We start from the raw sequence: 21,031 nt of genomic DNA on the forward strand, positions 1-21,031 counted from the left end.
TTCGCATGGCCTGCCAATGACAGCCGCCTCCCGCCGACTTACAGGAAGTGGTAATATCACCCGGTGCTCTGGTTCCACTCAGCGCAGGAGGAGGCTCTGCTGCTTGATGTCTTGTCTCATTCTGTAAAGAAAAGATTATTTTCATCTGTCACGCCCGAAAAGGCTCACTAGTTTTTTTTTTCCACCGGTTGGCATGGCGACAGGTTGATGCACCGACTCTCATCTGCGTACAGCATTATTAGCATACCAAGAAATATTAAGTAAATAATGAACACACTTGTGCTTGCATCTCCCATCTTTATCCGACTTCTGTTCCTCACACTGTATTATATCTAAATCTGGCTCTTGTTCAAGCCATAGCCTACTTTGTCATCTCCCATCTGTACATGCCCGGTGCCATCCAAAGTCAGCCCTAATGCCGCCATGTATTATTCAGTGGCTATCTCCTTGCACGCTGCTTAACGGAGCCCGCAATGAATGGAAGTTGACAAGGGAGACTCTGTCAGGTAGGATAGGATCTCACATCGCAATTAGAGGGGTGGTAAGTGAGCTGTCTGGTCCACGTACACCAGATCTGCTCTCCAGATATGTGATCCCCCCCAAAAGTTAAAGTATAGCCAGAAACGTGCGCTTTTAAGTCGTGTATGGCAGCCGCTTTCTCTCAGGCACTTTTTTCCTTCTCCTCCCGCTGTGCCTCCCTGCCCCCAAGCTTGTCTCATCCCCGAGCCGATGCTGTCTAATAACCACCATCAAGGCAATGATACAAATTATATTTCAAACCTCGATTCAGAACAGCCAATTAGGTGACTTTGTCTCTGTGTGAGTTCCGGCTAATGTGAGTAGGCTAAGTGGCATTACGTGAGAGTAGTTTCCGCTCCATAAAGTGAAGCACTGTCTTATTGTGACCCTATGTCATAGATTGTTACCGTTGTTTGAACTCGGTTAAAGGAATAGTTCGACTTTTTGGAAAATACCTTTCATTTGCTTTCTTGCCAAGAGTTGAACAAAACTTTAAATACTACGCTCATGTCTATACGACTGTTTTTTTTTTGTTTTTTTTGTTTTTAATTTTTTTATTTAACCAGGAAATTAATCTTTTTCAGATTAGTTTGATTGAATTTGAAGCATTAACAGATAAAAGTGTTCTATATTTTGTAAAAACATGCCATTGTCTACAGAAAAGTCTCAATATCCTCTCCAGTTTATCTCACGACCTCTGTGGGTCCTTTGATGGGAACCCCTGCAGCCATGTGTGGAAAAGCACCGATCCTGACCGGCTGCTCAGTTGTACAGATGTCGGGATGGATAGCGATATGAGCCCACCTTTGTGGGCCTGCACCTCAGTGGGGAGGATGAGGAGAAGGGTTTCTATTGAACATTATAGCTTGTGTGCACATATATACTGCGCAATTTGATATAAGTGCATCCTATTGTGTTGAAGGATTCTCTGCAGTGGGGGACATATTCTCATGTTTCATACATGAGCTCATTAACAGTGCTCACGTTGCCCCCCTCTCCATCCTGACTAATGCTCAACCAGCCTGCGTCTGCCTCCTCAGGCACACAGCTCGCTGCTGGCAGAAGGGCACAGGAAGCAACATAAGCTATCCGTCCAACTTCATGCCCCACAGAAAATCTGGCAAGATATAAGGAACTATGCCATGATAAAATCCCCTTTTATCCTCAGGCCGTCTACAATTTGATCCTGTCTTAGAGCGGAGGGAATGATCTTTCCTCAATTGTGTGTTTGTGCTAAAAGAGGGGCATCTGGTCCTCTGTACTGTTGCAGTTTCTCTGCACAATGCCATCACCAAGTGTGATGACGACTACCTTTTCTAACATGTATAACGTAGCTAATGAGGAGCCAGTTTTATTTGTAATAGAGCTGTGATTTGTTGCTAGGATACCCCATCATGGCTAATAAAAGTAGTTCTCTTTTCTCTTTGTGCTTCTCTCCATACAGAAAGCCGGCTGAAAGAGAACACTACCAAGTATATTGAGCTGTTGGAGGACAGGTTACAGAGGTAAGGGTGCTCTGTGCCGCCTCACTCTCTTTATAATGCCGACATGAAGACTTCATGTTCCACGGGACCAATGAACACGGAGACATAAACAGAGCAGCAGCCCTCCGAGGAATTTGCTCTCACCTCTGTTGTCCTCTAACCAGAGCAGCGTCTACCCAATACATCACCTCGCCCACCACATCATGCACTCACACCTTTTTTTTTTTCTTTTTTTCCTTATGCTGTTGTCCCCTTTGAGCCCTTCCTCACATTTCACTGTCTCACCTGCACAATTTGTCTTCCTCTTCCCACCTTCTCAAATATTTTCTATGCCTTCATGTATTTAAACCTCTACATCAGCTCATTTTCCAACCTCTCCCTCCTCTGTGTACAGAAAAAGACGAAACAGTATCTTTTTCTGTGCGTCTCATTGTTTCTGTCTGCGTCTCTATCAGGCTGTTGTGTTGCGAGCGGTTGCCCAGCCCTCCTGACAGATTGGACGAGCTGAGTGCCTGACTTTGAGCACGGGGAGCAGAACCCAGTGAACTTTAGACACCATACGCCTGTTTATGCTTCCTTACGTAGATTAGAGCTTCTTAGCTCGTCTCTTCAGCAGGCAGACAACACCGAGCAGCTGGGATGCAATTGGCTCTCATTCTGCAGCGTTTTGGAATAATTTGTGTTTTACAGATGGATAAATAGAGCTGGTAATATTTGCGTGTGCACCATATGAGCCGTGCTTTCCACTCAGTGTTCAGCTCGGGCTTACTTTGAGCAGGGAAAAGCCTTTATTGTCAGAGACCCTGTGTGTCTGCCTGACCCCTGGCTCTGTTTGTGGTGTGTGAGAGGGGGTTTCTTCTCTGAGTTGCATCCTTGGAGAGGCAGGGTCAACTCCTTGGATTGAAGCCAGAAATCAGTCACATACTGCAGGACTGTTTGTTGCTGAGGGATGCACAGAGTGGGGGTCTGCCTGGTCAAGGAGCAACATGGCTGCGATCTCAGTGCCCAGCAGGGGGCACACCTCTGGACCTTTTCTGTCAATAGGGCAGATGGCTGCTTTGCGTTTTGTTTATATGATTTTATTTTTTGAGAGTACCTGTCTGCACCATGCATCTAATGATGAAAAATACTTACTGGAAGAGGCATTTGTCAGGGTATTTTACAAAATCGTCAAAAGTGCAACATATATATATATAGATAATAAGAAGTAACAGTCTTTGTCAATTATCCAGTGAGACAATAGAAGTCAAGCCTCTAAAAAGCAGTGGTTCTCAACTGGTGGTTCATGACCTAAAGGCGGGTTGCAGATGTGTGCAAGAAAAAAAAGGTTGGGGAGGGGGAGTCAAATTTGAAGTCTATAGAACTTCCAGTGCTGCCCTTTTATTTTGAAGGACATAGAGTACATTTCACAGCACATTAGCCATTTGGTGCCAGCCTTGACAGTCACAACAACAAATGGTGTTGTCACATCAGTAGTCAACGCTTATTCAAACATGTGTAACCAAGCCGAGGACTTGATAAGTCTGCCCCTTTTTTTAGTTCAAGGTAATTTGGGTTTTTAGCCCAATTTCCACTTTCGCTGCACTTTTTTATTTCACGTTTTTAAATAGTGCATGAAGGCATTGTGTACGACTGCACTATATTTGGTGAAATAAATTTATGTCTCCAAAATGTCAAAAATGTAGGTCATGACTTAATGACCTGGGTAAAATATGGGTCCTGCGGGTAGACCAGCGGAGAACCACAGCTCTAAAGGGCACTACAAAATGTTTTACAGTATGTTAAGATACAGTGTTAAATGTTAAAATACCATCGCAAAGACAAGAACAGAATTTAAGACTTAAGTCATGTGGAAGATTTAGTACTGCACTTCCACAAAGTCAGGGGATTTAAAGAGAATGGTCAGAACTACTGGCTCGTAGTTTGTACTATTGGTCAAGATCCAAAAAAATGCTGGATCCTACAAGTCCCATAATGCCTCTCAATGAGACCATATGTTAAGATCCTCCCTGTCTGCCACCTGCAATCTATAAAACATGTTGTCTGTTAAAAATGTTTTCCAAGCCCAAGCTAAGATAGCCCCAATGATATCACCACAGAAAACACTATAAAACACTTTCCACAGACTGAGAGGTCCTCTGCGTAACAAATCTTCTGAACTTCATGTTTAAATCAGTGGAGTGAAAAATGTTTCCTGCAAATACACCTCCATTTATCTCCAGGAAGCATGTTTTCTTGTATTAGGAAAGTCAATACTCCATTTCAGTCCCAGACCACCAACATGAGTTAAATAAAAAAATACACCATTGAACATTTGGCCTTCGAAAACTGTCGGACTACTCGGTTCTTGGTCTTCTCCTTTAGTGCAGCTCCAGTATTTTATGTTCATATGTTTTAGTCTATCCAGCAGATATTTCATTGCAGGGACGGCCGATAATATACTCTAGCTCTTCTGCATTTAACACCTTCTTGGCATCATCTCCCTGCTCATCACACTCTGTATTAATTGATTGGCTCTCCAGCCCTGTATCAGCCTCCATAACCAGAGGCGCTCCAGATCAAATCACAAACACAGCTTTGACTTCAGGCGAGCACCAGACGCTTCCACCAGCTCCTGCCTGGCACAGTGACACATATTTAGCTTGATTGAATGTGCAGTTTTCCGCAAATGCACGCACGGACACGCACACACTCAGAGAAACACACAAGCACCCATCATCCACTGTAAATGTTATCAGTCAGGTCTAATGTACATTACCGTTGATGGAGTGCCGTGGTGATGGGAGGTGAGGAGAGGAGGATGGGAGAAGGGAGGAGAGAGGCAGATTAGTGTGGTGAGATGTCTGGTCTCCGTGGAGACGGATGGTGTTGAAAAAACCAATTATCTCTTCCTTGCTAAAGACTAGAACAGGATGTTAGAGCAGCGCAGATGCTGTAAGTGTGTCAGCAGAACAAAAAAACATTTTATTCAGATTAGCAGCAGCACACAATGGTTTAATACACGATGTGGATGTTTCATTAGGAAATGCTTCTCGTATTTGTCCTACGTTTGTGTATTATGTTGAGATTTGGGAGTCATTTATGAAGTGTGATGGATACAAACCAATGTTTGTAGAAGTCATTAAAATACTCAGACGGGTTGTTTTAAAGTTGAAGATATTCCATTAGCATATAAGCAAGAAAACAGAGCGAAAATGTGCCCTGTTATCATGTTTAATGTACAAATTCTTGATTAGAGAAATGTGTTTGAAACAGAGGGACCGGGGTTGCTCAGCTGGCTGCTGGAAAAAAAAAAAAAAAACTCCCCACAACCCGCCCACCTTACAAGCCCACCTTCATCCACCATCCATCACACCTCTTCCACTTGTCCCCAGCTTGTGTTTCACCATATTATTAGCACCTCTCCACAGCTGGTGTTATGAGATGGTAATGTTAAAGCGAATCATCTTCCTTTTCCTTTCTATTGTGTGGATTCTTATTGTTTATGTGGCTTTTCAGTATCCTCAACAAGAGGTGAAAATATGCATTCATTTTTTATTTTTATTTAGGGGGCTTAATTTGTTGGGGAAGAGGTGCTTAAAGTGCCCATAATTCACTGATATTAAGATCCAGAGGCAGCCAAACATATGAGCTGATGCTCAGAGTAATGGTCAGACCATATGTAAACCGGCGATGTGCTTTTTCTCTCTGAAAACTAAACCTACTGGTACCAGCAGGACCAAATCACTGTCCCTTCATTCAACAGTTACACTATATTTATAATCCCTCCTCTGTAGCTGTCTGTACGTCATGCCTCGAGGAGAAAGAGCAGTCCTGTCAGTCACCAGTCCCACCAGGGAGCAGAGAGACTGGAGGAGGAGGAGTGTGTCTGCCTGTTTCTCCTTCTTATTACCGGGCCATCAGCGGCGCAGCACGCTCACGCCCTGCTGCTGTCAGATGGCAGGACGAGCGGTTGCCACCAATTAACCCCCGGGTGAAGGGCTTCATACCAACGGGCACCAGGATGCCAACATCACAGGGTTGCTTGGGTGCTGACATGTTGTCTGAATTTTCAGTACACAAAGACTTGATGCCAATGCCAGTTATTTCAAATGAATTGTGGTTGTCAGTGATGAGAAGCTTTTATAACAGATGAGGCCAGCTTTGAATTTTTTGGGGGGAGAAATTTATGATTGTAAAATACTGAATCCCTGCAGAGAATGATTTATGGGCATGTGTGCGTAAGTTAACACACATGTGCCCACCCTTGTCTGTGTGCGCGTGTCCCTCTCCACTTCAGAGGAGACGAATAACAATGGCATGGCTCATTGGGTGCGTCCCCACTATAGCAGAATCCAGAAGCGGTGGCGTTGAGTAGTGAATCGGCGAGGGCAGGGGGGCCGGGCCGAGCAATTTTTCTATTGTCTGCCTGCCAAATGAAGGTTAGAGAACGGCTGAGAGGCGTGCGTTGGCAGGCTGCAGAGGTTGGCAGCCTTTTCAGGCAGGAGATGGGCTGGAAAACAAGTGGCATTCAATTTTCAGGGGAGGAGGGGGGGGGTACTCATCACTGTGAGAGAGGAGAAGAAGGAGCAGAGGGAGAGATTAACCAACATTGTCTGGGTGCATTTTGCCTTTGAGTTTGTTTACGTATGATGGAGGATGAACAATTTCTCAAATCTGACTGCATGGCAGGGAGCCACACTAGGTGAAAATACTGAATATATTATAGAGGCTTTGTATGTAAGTATATTTGAGCTTAGAGTATAAAATGATTGTGTTTTTATCATTCTGAGCCACTCAATGTGAGAATTAATGTTTGTGACAGAGACTATCCTCCTGGGTTGGAGACTGGCTCAGACAGATGGAGGACATTTCTTCCTTTAAGATGTTTCATACATCACATACAGAGTAAACATGCATCTTTGTCCCCACATCCTGTCAGCTTTAGTTTGTTTTCTGCACTGGATGGATTCCTGGAAACAAAGTAGAGACATATCTTCTGATACTCTGAAATAGTTTCCCTCTTTAGTGTGGCTATGTTTGCATTTTTTTGCATTGGGTCTAAATATATATTAAAGGTAGAATTTCTAATAGGATCAATGGATTTGGGCCCTAAAATGTCCCCTGGGCTCGCAGTCATTTGGGAATGATTTGTTATCTAAAGGTCACGGAGAACAGCGGAAATAAATATGAATATTTTAAAGGTCAGAGGTCTGAAATCTGAGTTAGTGGATGAATATTTCATTTAAAATCTTTGTGATAATCTACAAAGACCTGCTTACAATTCACCATCAATACTCTCATCCCCTTTAAAACAAACTATTGTTATCAGTTTAACCTAAATAATGGAACAATGAATCTCTTTTCCTGTTCAATCACATGAAGCTCCCTTAACAGTTCTCCTCTATTTTTATACTCAGAGCTCGTGTCGGGGATGTTAAAGGGTCAGGGCGAGGGAGAGCTAAGAAGGATGAGTGATCGTAACTCGATGAGTAGAGAAACAACAAACAATCTTCTTGTCCTCCCCCTGAACTCCTGCTCGGTGACCCCAGCAGCGATGAACACATCCAGGCCCTCTTTACTCTCTGCTGCAGCTCTTTGAAGAGAAGGGCAGCCGACCAGGACATTCACTCTCATTACGTTTGTCAATATAATATAATATTCTGAACGATTGATTCCTGCCTGTCCCTCTTATGTCAGTGCTTTATTGTAGAGATGCAATTAGAGATGTCCTTTACTGTGCCTGTACACTGTGCTCAGTTGACATGTCACTGTTAGGACTCAAGCGCTGTGCCTCAGTGTACTTTGTTATTTGGTGTCCCGTTGCTGATATTAGTGTGATCGTGATGTCCTCTCTTCTCTACATTCTCTCACAACACACTTACACACCAAAGCCTGTAATACAGCCATCAGTCCACCAGAAGACAAGTGTCACACTTTGCCTCGCCTAAATGTGAAAATGACATGGACGTATGACCAGGGTAAAAGAAGGAAGTCATGGGAATAAGTGAAACGAGTCCAAATACAGAGACAGGTCAGGGATGTCTGGACCAAGCGGCAACCAGCCGTGACGTCACCCACTGGTTTGTGAACTGCCGTCCTGAAGCCTCGCCATCTTACTATTTTGGAGCCAGAGGTGACCATATTTGGACGAGCTGCGGAGGAGTGAGCAATGTATCTGACTTGATCTGATTGGGAAGCTGAGGACACTATGCCCCGCCCACTGATAGTGGAAATCTGACTGCGCAACAGCCCTATCAGACACGTCCAATGGTGCCACATTGTAAAATTTCACACGACATTGAGTTTTATTATCTTGTACAGTACAAAGTGTTTTTGTTTTTTTCATGGTGTTTATCATACCAGATAATATTTATTATCCCATCTCTTACCTTGTTTTAGTTGTGGCTGTCCGGGCCTGGAGCGGATCTGGGAGGCCGACCTGGAAGCCTGTCACCTGTTCCTGCGAGGCCTCCAGTTGCGGACACCCAGCTGCAGCGGCGCGGACATCGAAGACCTCCCTGCCGCTGCAGTTTTTCCTCCAGCCCAGCCGAGCACCAAAGAGGAAGAAGACTGCGCCATGCTGACTGCTTTAGGAGGACGCTGGTGTCCTGAGGCCAACTTACAGAACTCAGAGTTCACAAAGGTAACAGAAGATGTCTTGTTAACAACACACAATGTATTATTCATCCTCGCGCCGATGTAAACATGATGGAGTACATGAGAGGAGCTGAGATTTAGAGTGGCTTGAATAAAAAAAAAAAAAAAAATCCCCTTTGAGAAGTGCTGAGGTCTTGCATATTTTTCCACACATAACCCATCTTTGCCACTAAAAGGTCAAATGAGAACAGAGATTTTTCAGATTCACTGGCATTTCTTCCTTTTTTCTTTTTAAGTGGTGTGAACATGACCTTAGATGAAGCCTGTCTGCTCTGTCAGCCTTAACACTTGACTGAAGAGGGCAGTTCCAGTTTTTACATTCAGCTTTTGTGAGAGTCTAAAATTCTGTGGACTGAAGTGAGATGAGCTGCAGTCTATTAGTGTGTTTGCTTGGAGGTATTTTCTAAATGAGGAAAATGTGGGCGTGAGGGAGGCAAACATTTGGGAACACTTGAAGAATTTTCATTCTACGGACTGCAAGTTGGAGAGTCTGTTTCTGCATGATTACATGCATTGGAATACATGTGTGTGCGTGTGCATGTGCATGTGCGTGTGTGTGTGTGTGTGTGTGTGTGTGTGTGTGGATCCTCTGTGCTGATCTATCCCACAGTGAGTTGAGGTCCACTGCCTCGGGGCAGAGTCCGACTCATTCTCTCCTCTTTTCACACTTTCCTCCGCCCACGTGGTCTTCCAGACTCTTCTGAGATAGGAACAAAGCCAACAGAACCAGCTTTATTAAAAAAAAAGAAAGAAAGAAAAAAAAAAGCACTTTCCAGACATGTTTTTGGGAGACTATATTTACTTTCTTTGGCTCACAGATTGTAATTAATGTTTGCTCTAAATTTTCAATTTACCAATTGCAGTATGGATCGACTGGACAGTGGCCACAGGCATTTGTCAATGATCTTTACTGGTGCTGTTGGCAGAATTTACACTTCTATCTATTAAAACTAGAAGCTGTTAATTCTCATCGCCATGTTTAGCTCTTCTACTGAACCTGTCTAACTGGTTTCACAAACCACAACTACACTCTTTGCATTGATATCTTCTTTCCCTGTCTTGCCCTGACTGCATTTTACAAACTGCATGGACCTATTTTCTGCTTTCCCTTTGTTATTCTCTGCTTCTCTTTCTGCTCCTAAAGCCCAGCCCCTCCTAACATTTCTCCAAGAAGTAAAAGGTGAGACAGCCAAGCATTTCTCTCTTTTGTGTCCGTCCTGTGAGCTCTGTTTTCTGTGTCCTCCAAGCTGCAAAATCTGGAGCGCAGTGTAGCAAAAATTCACCTCAGTTTATGGTATGGCTGCAAAATTACAAGTAAAGCCTTGAATATTTTAGCTTGTCGGTGCAGACCTGCTCGGTTTTTCTATTTCTTTGGAAATGGGTCATTTGTTCGCACAAAATACAGTGTAATCTAAAACGGAGTAAAAGCACATCTGCATTGTAAATATAACATTTAACATGAATTAAAGGACATCCAGATCAAACCAGCTTACATGTTTTTCATGGAGACAAGCTCCTTGTAAATTCTTATGAACGAGAAGAGAAGCGTAGCGGCACATGCATTTTTTTTTTTTTTTTTTCATCTTTTATTAATGTTCTTATATTTCAGCCTTTTAATGTCTTCCTTTCTTTTATTCATTCATTCATGCAAGAACCCATATAAAAATGTAATTTAGTTTGTGTGCTTCTTTGGTCGATATTATATGTGCTAAATGTTTTAGTTTCAAAGCAGCAGACAATAGAAGGAGTACTTTATGAGTTGGATAACAAACAGTCTTTGCAATCTGTACCTGGAAAACTGCATGTGACAGATTGTACAGCATGTTGGTGAGAGATGGATGTAATTAGAGATAAGTTTGTTTGAGTGGGTCAGAATTTCAGGGTTTGAATGGACCCAATGTTGTATTGAGAGTAATCCATGGTCAGCAGTGTTTACCTGACAATAAGGCTGTTAGATGCTACACAATTTTTAATTAAAAAATAATAATTCAAACTTTGCAGATTATTATTTGTGGTCACTGTGCCTTTTTTATGTACTTTCCCTAAAGCCACAAACAATATGTTAGCCTCCAACAGGCGCAGTAATTACCTCCTTCCTTGGTGAAGAATGTATAATTACATATCTTGAATATTAACAAAGGAAACCTGCGGTACTGATGAGCCAGTTAATCTATTTTCTTCTTGTCACTTTTGCTGATGAATAATTACAACCTATTCACATTATGAAGTTGCTGCTGCACACATACAGTACACAGCCAACATAATTGCATTTTCAATAATTCATGAGCAGGTTTATGACTGTGTGGCCTCAACAAATGTCCCCGCTTTTGTTGCAGAAACTGGAGGAGTTCTTGTTCTGCATGGAGGATAATCACCCAGAGGTTGGTAATGCTAACACTGTCACTGCGTGGTTGAATGTTATCTGTGTAATTAAAGTTATGTTGACGCTGAGGGACGCGGAAGAATCCGTTGGTTGACCTGAACTTAAACACGACCCCTGTCACCCCGCCTGATCAATACTGATCTGCATGAGGAGCCCTGGCTGCTGCCTCATATTGTCTGAAGTTTGCACCATGCCTGTTAGGACCTTTATTTATCCAGCGGAGGGTTTTGCTGAGCATGTATTCTCCTTTCAGAACTGCTCCTGATTTATATTCATACATTTATTCACACCAGGTACGCAAAACTGTACAGAGGCAGACAAGTTAAAGGAGTGAAACTGATGTGAGTCTGATGATTTCATATGGATGTTTAATAAGAGTTAGACTTCTTCTGCGTTTAGCTTTAGCCCTTTAGCTCAATATATTGGAATAATGCGTAGGATTCATGTTTGAAGTAATCATTTTAAAGATTTGGAATTAAATAAATGTCTGTTCAGTCCCTATCTGTCACTGAATGAGGTAACATCATGATGATTGATCCTGTGGCTTACTGAGGAAAGCCTTGCATTTGGTTTTAAAAGTACACACAAAAGTGACATATTAATAACAGCACAAGGGTCGACTGACTCAATATTACGACCTGCTTTCACCTACCAAACTTCTCACTAATTCACAGGATGCTGTGCAAACACTATGCATGCTATGCTCACGCACCCAAATACCAGTTCACCGGTGTTTCGTCGAGTTAGGTCCACTACACCTCGGGAATGCTCAACAGCATTCCTGGCATCCCAGGACCCCTCCCCTTAAAACTCACACCCACCACCCCTGCTCTACCTGTTCTACATCTAAGCTTGTCGGACGTGTGCCTACATACGTTGGGAACGTTATCTTTAATCAAAGCTACAAGTTCCTACCTGCTACACATGACAACCAACATTATTCCTTCCTTGAAGTATAATTAATTGAAAAAGCTCGGTGTCTGTGGCGACATTCTCAGGAAAGCAGTTAGTGACGTGTTTTCCATCACCCGGCGGTGGTTGTTCCACCAGAGAGGGGAGGCAGAGTTAACGCAACAAGTGCACTCTTCAAATGCTAACAGACTGACGTCACATAGGTGACAATGTTTGGAATTCTGGGAAGTGAAGTCCAAAGACACAGCTGCAATTACCTCTTATCGCCACAGGTGGAGCCAAAGAGAATAAAAGAGAGATCATAATTTTAAAACCAGTCCACCAGAGAGATAACATTTTTAACCAACTCTTTGGTCTAACATTCACTAACTCACTATCAGCTAACTGATAAAAATCGCTCTGAACACAATACCATTTTTGCCAGCAAAATTTTTTAGCCTGCTTTTTTTCTATCTCTGCCTGAAATCAAGGACCCATTGTTTCAAAATCGCAGGCTGAATAGGACAGTAGCCTGTCTGTGTGAACTGTGCAACTATAAATCACATTGGATTATTGAAAAAGAAGCTGACCTGAAATGGTTCAATCACAATAAAGTATGATGCATCGCTAAACCAAATAACATGATGGAGGTTTCATGGTTGCGTTATGGCGTAGCTGCATTTTCCGCCTCGCACCGAGCGTCTGACCTCTTTCTCCTTTCCATAATGACTTTAAGTAAATGATTTCCACTTAGCTGCTGCCAAGCTGCTGCCCTGCTGCCACAATGGAGATTGATTGGTGTGTGCGTGTGTGTGCGTGTGTTTTCGCAGTACTCTGTTTTCTTCTAATCTCAACTAATTGTTCTTTTATCCTCTCAAGGTCCTTACATTCCCCTCTTCATGCTGACCCTCAGCCCCAAACAAGAATAGAAACATTATTAAATTGAAGGAGTTTGATTTTGAGTTGTTTGATTTCTGTGGAATAGTTTCTTACTGCAAACTACTTTGTAGACAGTAGCTGCTTTTTACTAGTTGTCACAGATACTGTATTGTTGTTGTTGTCAATAAGAAATATACATTTTCCATTGCACACTAGCTACAAATTTTGCAACTGATGCATTTAGATATCAATCATACTATGACTCAAAAATACAACTCCAATTAAGCATGACTAAAATTTGTTTTAAGATTTTACAAATATTTTTAATACAAGTCATTTTCATTCATGCTTTTCTTTAAGATCTCAGGTGCGATCTCACCACTATTTAAATTTTTTCTCTCAACAGTGTTCCCATAATAACAATAAGAAAAATAATTGTAGGCTATCTTTGTATACAATATATTATTTGTGTAGTAAATACCTGAGAAATCCATCTGAACATTAGCTGTTGGCTGGAATCTATCTGTAACTTTGGACTATCACTGCCAAATTAAACATCAAAGGGAAAACTTGATATATTTATATTTTTCCAAAACCTGTGAGCAACTGTGAAGAATTGTGGGACTGAAGTGCACAACATCAGCACATCCAAAAACTGAAGCTGCCCACAAACTCCACTTCCCGCTCTAATAGTGACCAAATTATGTATAGTTCAAACTGTCATCACGCAGACTGTAAAGAGACAGATTTTTGAGTGCTCTGAAGTGAAATGCAAAACATTAAAGCACATTGTGAACTGTGGTGAGACAGTTTCAGGAAGATTTGCAGGGAAAAATTAACACTTTTAAAAAACATTTTCTCTTCTTTTTGTGAAGTTCAATTGCCAGTGACACCCAAAAGTCACAGTTGGGTTGATGTTAAAAAGCCCAACGTTGTATAATTTCATCATAGTACAAAACTCTTAAAAGCAGGCCTATGTACAGGAGTTTTTGTATATTAACTACTAAAATAGCATACAAAACTAAACTACATTTAGTTTTTTAAGGAATTTAATTTTAATTCTTTTGAAAACTGCATATTTAAAACCTGCTGCCAGAGCTTAAGTTTTGTGTAGCTTCTCCCTGACACTGACATTATAAATATCCAACCTGTTCATGTTGTCTTGATAAACAAGTACATTGTACGGTCAAAAACCTATTTTTGTCTACAGTTTGTTCTTCCCAATTGCTATCCTCAACGTCAGACTTCTTCCTTGTACCGGCCCCACGTGCTTCATTACTGCACATGCGCAGTAACTAAGTGCGTTAACCCGGAGTAACAATAACTATAACTAAAATCTAATCTTGACACTTATTCCACCATGAGTTATCATAGTAATAGCATAAATCAACAAAAAACAAACTTCTTTCTGATACACATTTAACAGATTTGGCTCTTGCCTTAAAGTAATATGGAGCATCGGGATGCTAACAACGCATGTTTATGATCTTCGTATTGGAAATAGTGTATACTGGGAAGGATGAACTTCCGAAGAGGACATCAGTGAAAATAGAGATACTGGCTAATCATTAAGCTTGTTAATTTCTTACTTAAAATCAATTCAGCCACTTTGTAAAAGCAATTACAACCTTGAATGTCACACCAGCGTGATATTATTGCTTTGTATTGTCCGCCTGGTGCAAAGTGTCGAGCAGAACAGCACCCATGGGAACATGCACAATTACCTTCTGCGTCTCACTCATTATTGCTTAAATAATCATACGCGAGTTTGAATATCGAATGCCTAAATAATGTGCTAGACTTTGTGCTCCTGCGTCGTTTACTTCTGGTCTAATCACATTAGCACAAATGTGCAACAGGAATCAACACGCCGGCACATGTCTGCCATTCTGTTATGCAAATTGACATTCACCATGTTGTCTTGTTTGTCACAGGCAGAGATAACAAAGAGCACAAGACTATTGTTTTGATCACCACCTGGAGCAAAATAACAGCTTCTGGATACATCTTAACCGGTTTGTGTACAAAGTTACTCACAAACTGTCAGACGTGTGTTCGGCAGTGTCAGTCTGCACAGCGAGCTTTTGTTTTCTATCCTGTGGTTATATTGACTTTACAAAAGCTGACTGGAGGCTGTAAGTAAATAATCAATCAGTTACACAAACACCAGGGCTCTTATCGGCGAGACGCCCCTAACCTTGACAAACAAACAGCCCAGTGATCCTACAGTATGTGTTGACCGTCTTTCTTCTTGGTACAAGACAAAGATTTCAGCATCACAGCCTGAGGACAGACTTGTGGTCGTGACTGTTTGTTCATTCAAAGCCCCACAAACACAACAAGATCATGTTTTCTTTTTTAAATATTGTGTGCTGTGGCTTACTGTGCATTTAAATCTTGCCTAGTTCCTTAATTGTATCAGGAATGATTTGTACATAACCTCGCGCCTCAGGCCTGCCGTACATTTTTTGGGGTGTTACATCCTTCAGAGGGCGTGGTGTTCCAGGGCAGAGACCAGAGACACGACTTTCCAGTGATTGTTCCAACGCCTCCCAGCTGCAGGGAGTTGATATTTTCTACCTGCAGCTACGAGTCAGATTAGACTTTCTCCGTGTTGTTTGAGGAGAACGCTGGGTCTACGTGCACGTGCGCGTGTGTCTATTTGCTTGAGGTGCGTCTGCGTACTCTCGGGTGTGTGTTTGTGTTCTCTACGCTTGATAAGTGTGAAGAAAGTAGGACACGATGTCTGCAAAGGGGCCTGTTCTAATTATGGCCGGCTTTGCTCTCTGAACGCTCTGCACCTCCACCAGCCCGACATGCCCACCACTCTTCAAAACACACTCAGCCCTGCAGAGTCCTCCGGTGTAATCTGGAAATATACCACTGAATGCTGTACCCACATACCCCCTGGTGTGTCTTGTATGTATCATGACCTTGGCACTCTACCAGAGAAAGAATTTGGCAGCCTCATATTTTGGCTCCCAACTGGTTCAGACGACTGGTTAAAAGAGGCTTAAATATGTCACCAGTCCTCAGTACCTATAATACAAAAAACAGATAACAAGGAGTCATCTGAATGAAGAATATAATTGTCGTGTATAGTGTCACGTTTTTTTCTCTCGCCTAGACATGTAAATGAAGGTACCTTTGAGGGTTAGGCACAAAAATGACTTGGCCAGTGTGATAAAAAGATAATGATTTGGGTTCAAATATTTGTATTTATAAAATATTTGATATAGGTTACGTACATTATGTAAGTTACTTAACGTACGCTACGAAAGTTAAATACATCACATTAGCTTACTATTGTCAGTGAAAAGAAAAACATGTTGACTTGATTTCTTACAGATTCAATCAGTCGTATCCTGGGTGAAAGTCCTGCACTCGTTTCATTTAACCAGCCTTGACCGCCTTCCAATGCGGGCATAATTGCTCTTTGTCACATGACCTCCTTCTTCGACCCCGGTCATGCATGCGTAAACTTTTCACACCTTGGAAAGGCAAAACGTGACACTGACACGGTATTATGCGCTTTGCTGTGATAACGTTCTGCACGCTGACAGTTTGTCATATTTGCCAGGCAGGGAGGGACTGTCCAATTGCATTATGGGAAATGTATCAAGTGTTTCTGGGGCGTGATCCTTGTGTTATAGACAAAACGTCGAGACGTGTCAACTTCTACTGCTGCAATTTTAGACTAAGTTGGGACATTTGCCTTTTGCAAGTCTGTCATCTTCATGGAAGAGCAATACTAAATAACTGGTGCACTCTGGTGCCAGTCTGTAGTCACAGAGGGCCCATTAATTAAGAACATGGCTATTAGTATAGTTACATAGAAACATGCATGCAGTTTTTGTGTGTTTTGTAAGTTCTTGTGTGTTTATTCATTTTCAGCATCAGACTCATATTGACAGTTGTAACGTTTGATCCTCCCTTTATCTTCTTACTCAGGACGTGGGCAGTGAGGCCGAAGCGTCAGACCTGACGGAGCGCTGCGAGCTGATCAGTGACAGACTGATGACCCTAGAAGACGAATTGCAGACGGCCATACTGAAGCAGGATCAGGCCCTCACCCATATCCTTTCAATTCACTGTGTGTATATATATATACATATATATGTATACCTTTTTTTTTATGGCTGTCTCCATCCATCTGAAAGACCTAGTTTCCTCAAAGCCTTTCAACTCTCAGAAGTAAACATCCAAACTACCTTCATGCTGACTGATGTTAGCTTCTTGTGACTTTACTTTTTGAGGAAAAAAATAAAAAATAAAAATCAACCTGTCTTATCTGACATTCTGGGTCCATTCAGGGAGGGAATTGAAGATAAACTGGGATCAGAGGACTTTTCTTGACAGGCTGGACGTGCCAACTGGAAAATGAAATGGTAAAAGTCCATGCAAGGTTATTAGAGGGCTGCTGATGTGGGTTGCCAGTCACCACGGGGTGAGATTAAAGCCGGCCGACAGGGGCGCCGCAGATAGAGGGATGTCACTGTAATGACTGCTCCTGTCATATCTTAATATCCATCCTCCTGCTGACCCTCCCTTTCTCTCCTCACTCCTCCTCCCCTCCCTGCCTTCCTCTGCCTGCTGCCACTCGCTGGATCTGGCTGGGAGGAAATTACAATATACATGATAATGCCTCAAATCAAACTGTTGAAGCTGATTACAGGTCACAATACATCATTTTCTGTGCTAATTAGAAAGTTGATTGGAAATAGATTAGTGTGTTTTTCTCGTTCCACTTTTCCCCTCTGCACGGTGGGCTTATTAACACATATTTCAATGCGGGGACGAAGGAAATTTGCCACCCAACCTCCTGCTTATTTATTTATTTATTTCATTTCTGTCACATCTCATTTGTCAGGCTGACAAAAATATCTTATCAATCTCTTCAAAATGACGAGGAGGTTTATTTAGTTTTGGGATCTCTAAAAGATGTGTGTTATGCTGCACATGCTTCTCTTTTTGTTGAAATGTGGCTGGACTGTTTTTGCATTTCCTGGAGACTCCTGTTCTCCGCTGCACTGTCAGTGGTCATTACATGCTCCTCCACTGCTTGCAAGATATTATGATGATGACAGTGACTGGCCCACCTCTGTTTTCATGTCCTCATGTGTCATTTATTTCTGGTATTTGAAGTTGCTGCACTCCTGCAAAAATGGTCACTTGAGGACACTGAAGATGCAGGACAGTATCTTTGGTTTGCAGAAATTGAACAGAAACTGAATTAGCAATGGCACTACTGTTGCCATAGTGACAGGAAGATCAAACCAGCAGACTCTGAGGGTCTTAATTGAGTCCTTGCTCTCTGTAACAGGAGGTGTATGGACAACCAGAGACTGGGCAAAGTCCTGTCAATGTCTGTGGTTAGTTTTCAAAGGTTTTCAACATAATCCTGAACAACTTCTTCCCATTTGGACCATGTCGCCCTAAAAGTCTTTTTGAACCTTATGCAGTATTCATGAAAAGCTCTTTAATGGCTGCTTAATTATGAATGAGGACAATCTGTGTCCATTCAGACAGTAAAACGAGCCATCAGGCCCCATCTGCCGTCAAAGCCATCCCTTTGATTTGCCACTTAAGCTGGACACTCGCACGATTAATTTGAGTTTCGAAGCAGGTTAAACAATCCCCCCACCCACCCACCCACCCACCACCACCGATGACAGCCTCTATCCCGTTTCATTGATGGCTTATGAATAATTTAGCTGGGCAGTCTGTTTGCTTGGGTCCCCACACTGCCGCCCAGCATCACAGTTGAGACGAGCTCATGAATAGTGAATTGGATGGGGTTAAATTGGGTATGACTTGATGATCTGTCCCAGTAATCCGTTTGCTGGCCAAATTGGAGATTGATGACTTCATCAGGTTATGGCTGTCCTAAGCTATTACCGTTAACCATCGGGGGCCACAAGTGTCATCTTTTGCCTGGATATTCGTCTGCTGGCATGCTTTTTATTTACATGTTATTGCGTATTATCTGTCTGTAACATCAGATTCTTCCTTAACTCGCTCTGCACAGTCTTTAGAAAAGGAGGTTCAGGAAGTAAAATCCACTTTGCAAACCATGCTCGCACAGCTGAAGGTGGAAGAAGAACAAGAAGAAGAGCAAGAAGAAGAACAAGAGCAAGAAGAAGAAGAAGAGGAACAGGAACAGGAGGAGGTGAACGAGTTGAATGACCTCATGAAAAATGGGACTGAAGAGGAAGAAGAGGAAGAAGAGGAGGAAGAGGACCAGTACTTCAGTGACAGCTGGGACATTTGAAATGGATGCCTGTAGTGTTTTATGACCACTCACACACAGACCGGCTCTGAGAGGCTGACCTCGGCTTTGCAGTCGAAGTGACCCCATATCCATTTACTGTAAAGCCCCCACTCAAAGCAGTTCACAACCAGCCGCTCTGGTGCTGCAGAAAGTTTCCACTACAAAGCCTTGTGCTCAGTGCCACATAAACTGTGGCCTGTGTAACATTTCATCCATCCACAAATAGAAAAACATGAAGGATTTTGATATGAATGCAACAATGCGACTGTATGACTGTAAGCTCCTCAAATCTTGCCAGCCAGCCACAGATTCAACACTATTTTTCAATGATGTTTTTGGATACAGGTTTTCATGTCACGACTTGCTGAGCAATTAATTGACATATGTTTTTACTGTATGAATGTGGCCGATTATGCTGCCATTTACGAAAGTCTCACTTAGAAATAGTCAGACTTAAAGGGTGACAACGTAAATCTGGTTAAAGGCTGCAAGTGCAGGTTAGTAAATTTTTTTCCAGAGACCACGAGGACAATCTAAACTTTTTTTTTTTAGTTTTGCACAAAATGTATCCTTCATTTTTAAGTCAGCTCGCCACTTTTGTGTGTTTTCTGTACGACTGGACTTCACACCCGTGTACATTTTTGTCCATGAATAACACCTTTGTGGTGCTTCAAAATGTGAGCTAAATTGAACACTTTATTGTCTTTGTGTGGAAAATACATAGATTTTTTTCCTTTGCTCTCTTAAAGTAGTGTACACTTGGAGACATGCTCTGAATATTTAAAGTCCATCTTTCAAAGTAGTCAAATTGTGTTTAATGCATGTCAGAAATATTGAAGGATTAAATATCAGTTGGCACAAAAATTAAGTATTTGCAACTACTGTTTATTTTTGTTGTTTTTCTACTTCCTGCCACTGATTCTGTTATTTTGTAATATACTTCCACTGGGTGTCACTTGAAAGTTGTCCAGAGACATATTTGTACCTTCAAACATTAATATTTTTTTTTTCTAATTTACTGTGCAGCTCAAACACGCTGTATATTTCATATTTATTCCTTGCAGCATCTCACTAATTACAGCATGTACCATTCAGCCTAATGTTGTGTCCCGCTGTTTTTTTCTTGTACTGAGTTACAGCCCCTCTGGTGATTTTTTTCCTCATAGAAAATTTGCGGGCGTGCTGCCAGGCAAGTGAGGGCAGTAATGACATGTAGGAGATATCAATACGGTAATAAAGGTCTTCTAGTGAGGTCTTTAGGGGATACATGGCTTTCTATTGTTATCTCACCTCAACAGCGGTGGTGTGGCTAATTGGTAGGCAGCCTCACAGAGGATATGGTGGGTAAAAAAGGGCTATGGTGTTGTTTTGTCTCCATCTGATTCTACCCTGTGTGTGTTTTTTTTTTGGTGCGGGGGGAGGGGGGTGGGGGCGTCCCGCGCTCTGGGCTGTAAACACAGCTGAGTGTTCGGGGTTTCTCTGCCGCAGCACAATGGGCCTTTCTCACATTACTGCCAGGTTGCAAAGCGCTTGCCAGGCCAGAATACTCCACATCTATCAGCTTCAGGCAGCGTACAGACATAGCCTGGCACACACACCTTCCTGCCTAACACCCCCCACCCCATAATTGAATCTGTGCTTGCACCGTACTGTGCCCCGCGTGGTAGCTCTGCTTGTAAAATGGCCACGGAGAAAAACCCAGAAGGTTTTCAGCAGGCAGATATAGTATCAGGGTGAGGTGTTTCTCAGTGTAAAATGAAGCCCCATGCAGCGTAGGGTCATTTATCTCTGCAATCTGGTTGCAAGGATATTCTACAGTATTATTATATGTTATGCTATTTAAATCTCCATATATTCCCTGTAATATCAAACCAGATACACCCCATTTAGTTTCCTTTGCTACTCCTGTTAGGTTTTATGTTCTTGCATGGCACAAATGCTGTGTACAATGATTATAAATAACAG

General features: G+C 42.3%; 1 protein-coding gene across 2 annotated transcripts in view; it reads left to right on the forward strand.

Annotated features, from left to right (window-relative positions):
- Positions 1–20,321, forward strand: part of disc1 (DISC1 scaffold protein) — a 42,141-nt gene extending 21,820 nt beyond the window's left edge. Inside the window, exons 10-14 of one of the 2 annotated variants that reach the window (XR_011178020.1) lie at positions 1,964–2,024; positions 8,385–8,628; positions 9,787–9,822; positions 10,979–11,023; positions 16,747–16,765. Coding sequence is in view for 1 of the 2 variants with exons in the window: in XM_069145056.1 (XP_069001157.1) it covers positions 1,964–2,024; positions 8,385–8,628; positions 10,979–11,023; positions 16,747–16,869; positions 18,821–19,066 (719 nt within the window). In the remaining variant the exon portion in view is untranslated. Of the gene's footprint in view, positions 1–1,963; positions 2,025–8,384; positions 8,629–9,786; positions 9,823–10,978; positions 11,024–16,746; positions 16,870–18,820 lie in introns of those variants that run through there. The other variant, XM_069145056.1, reaches the window with a different exon arrangement.
- The last annotated feature ends 710 nt before the right edge of the window (positions 20,322–21,031 follow it).

Source organism: Embiotoca jacksoni, unplaced genomic scaffold (genome assembly GCF_022577435.1).
Source record: "Embiotoca jacksoni isolate LCO1_2020_lvr unplaced genomic scaffold, fEmbJac1.0.p SCAF_12, whole genome shotgun sequence".
Classification (NCBI taxonomy): domain Eukaryota; kingdom Metazoa; phylum Chordata; class Actinopteri; family Embiotocidae; genus Embiotoca; species Embiotoca jacksoni.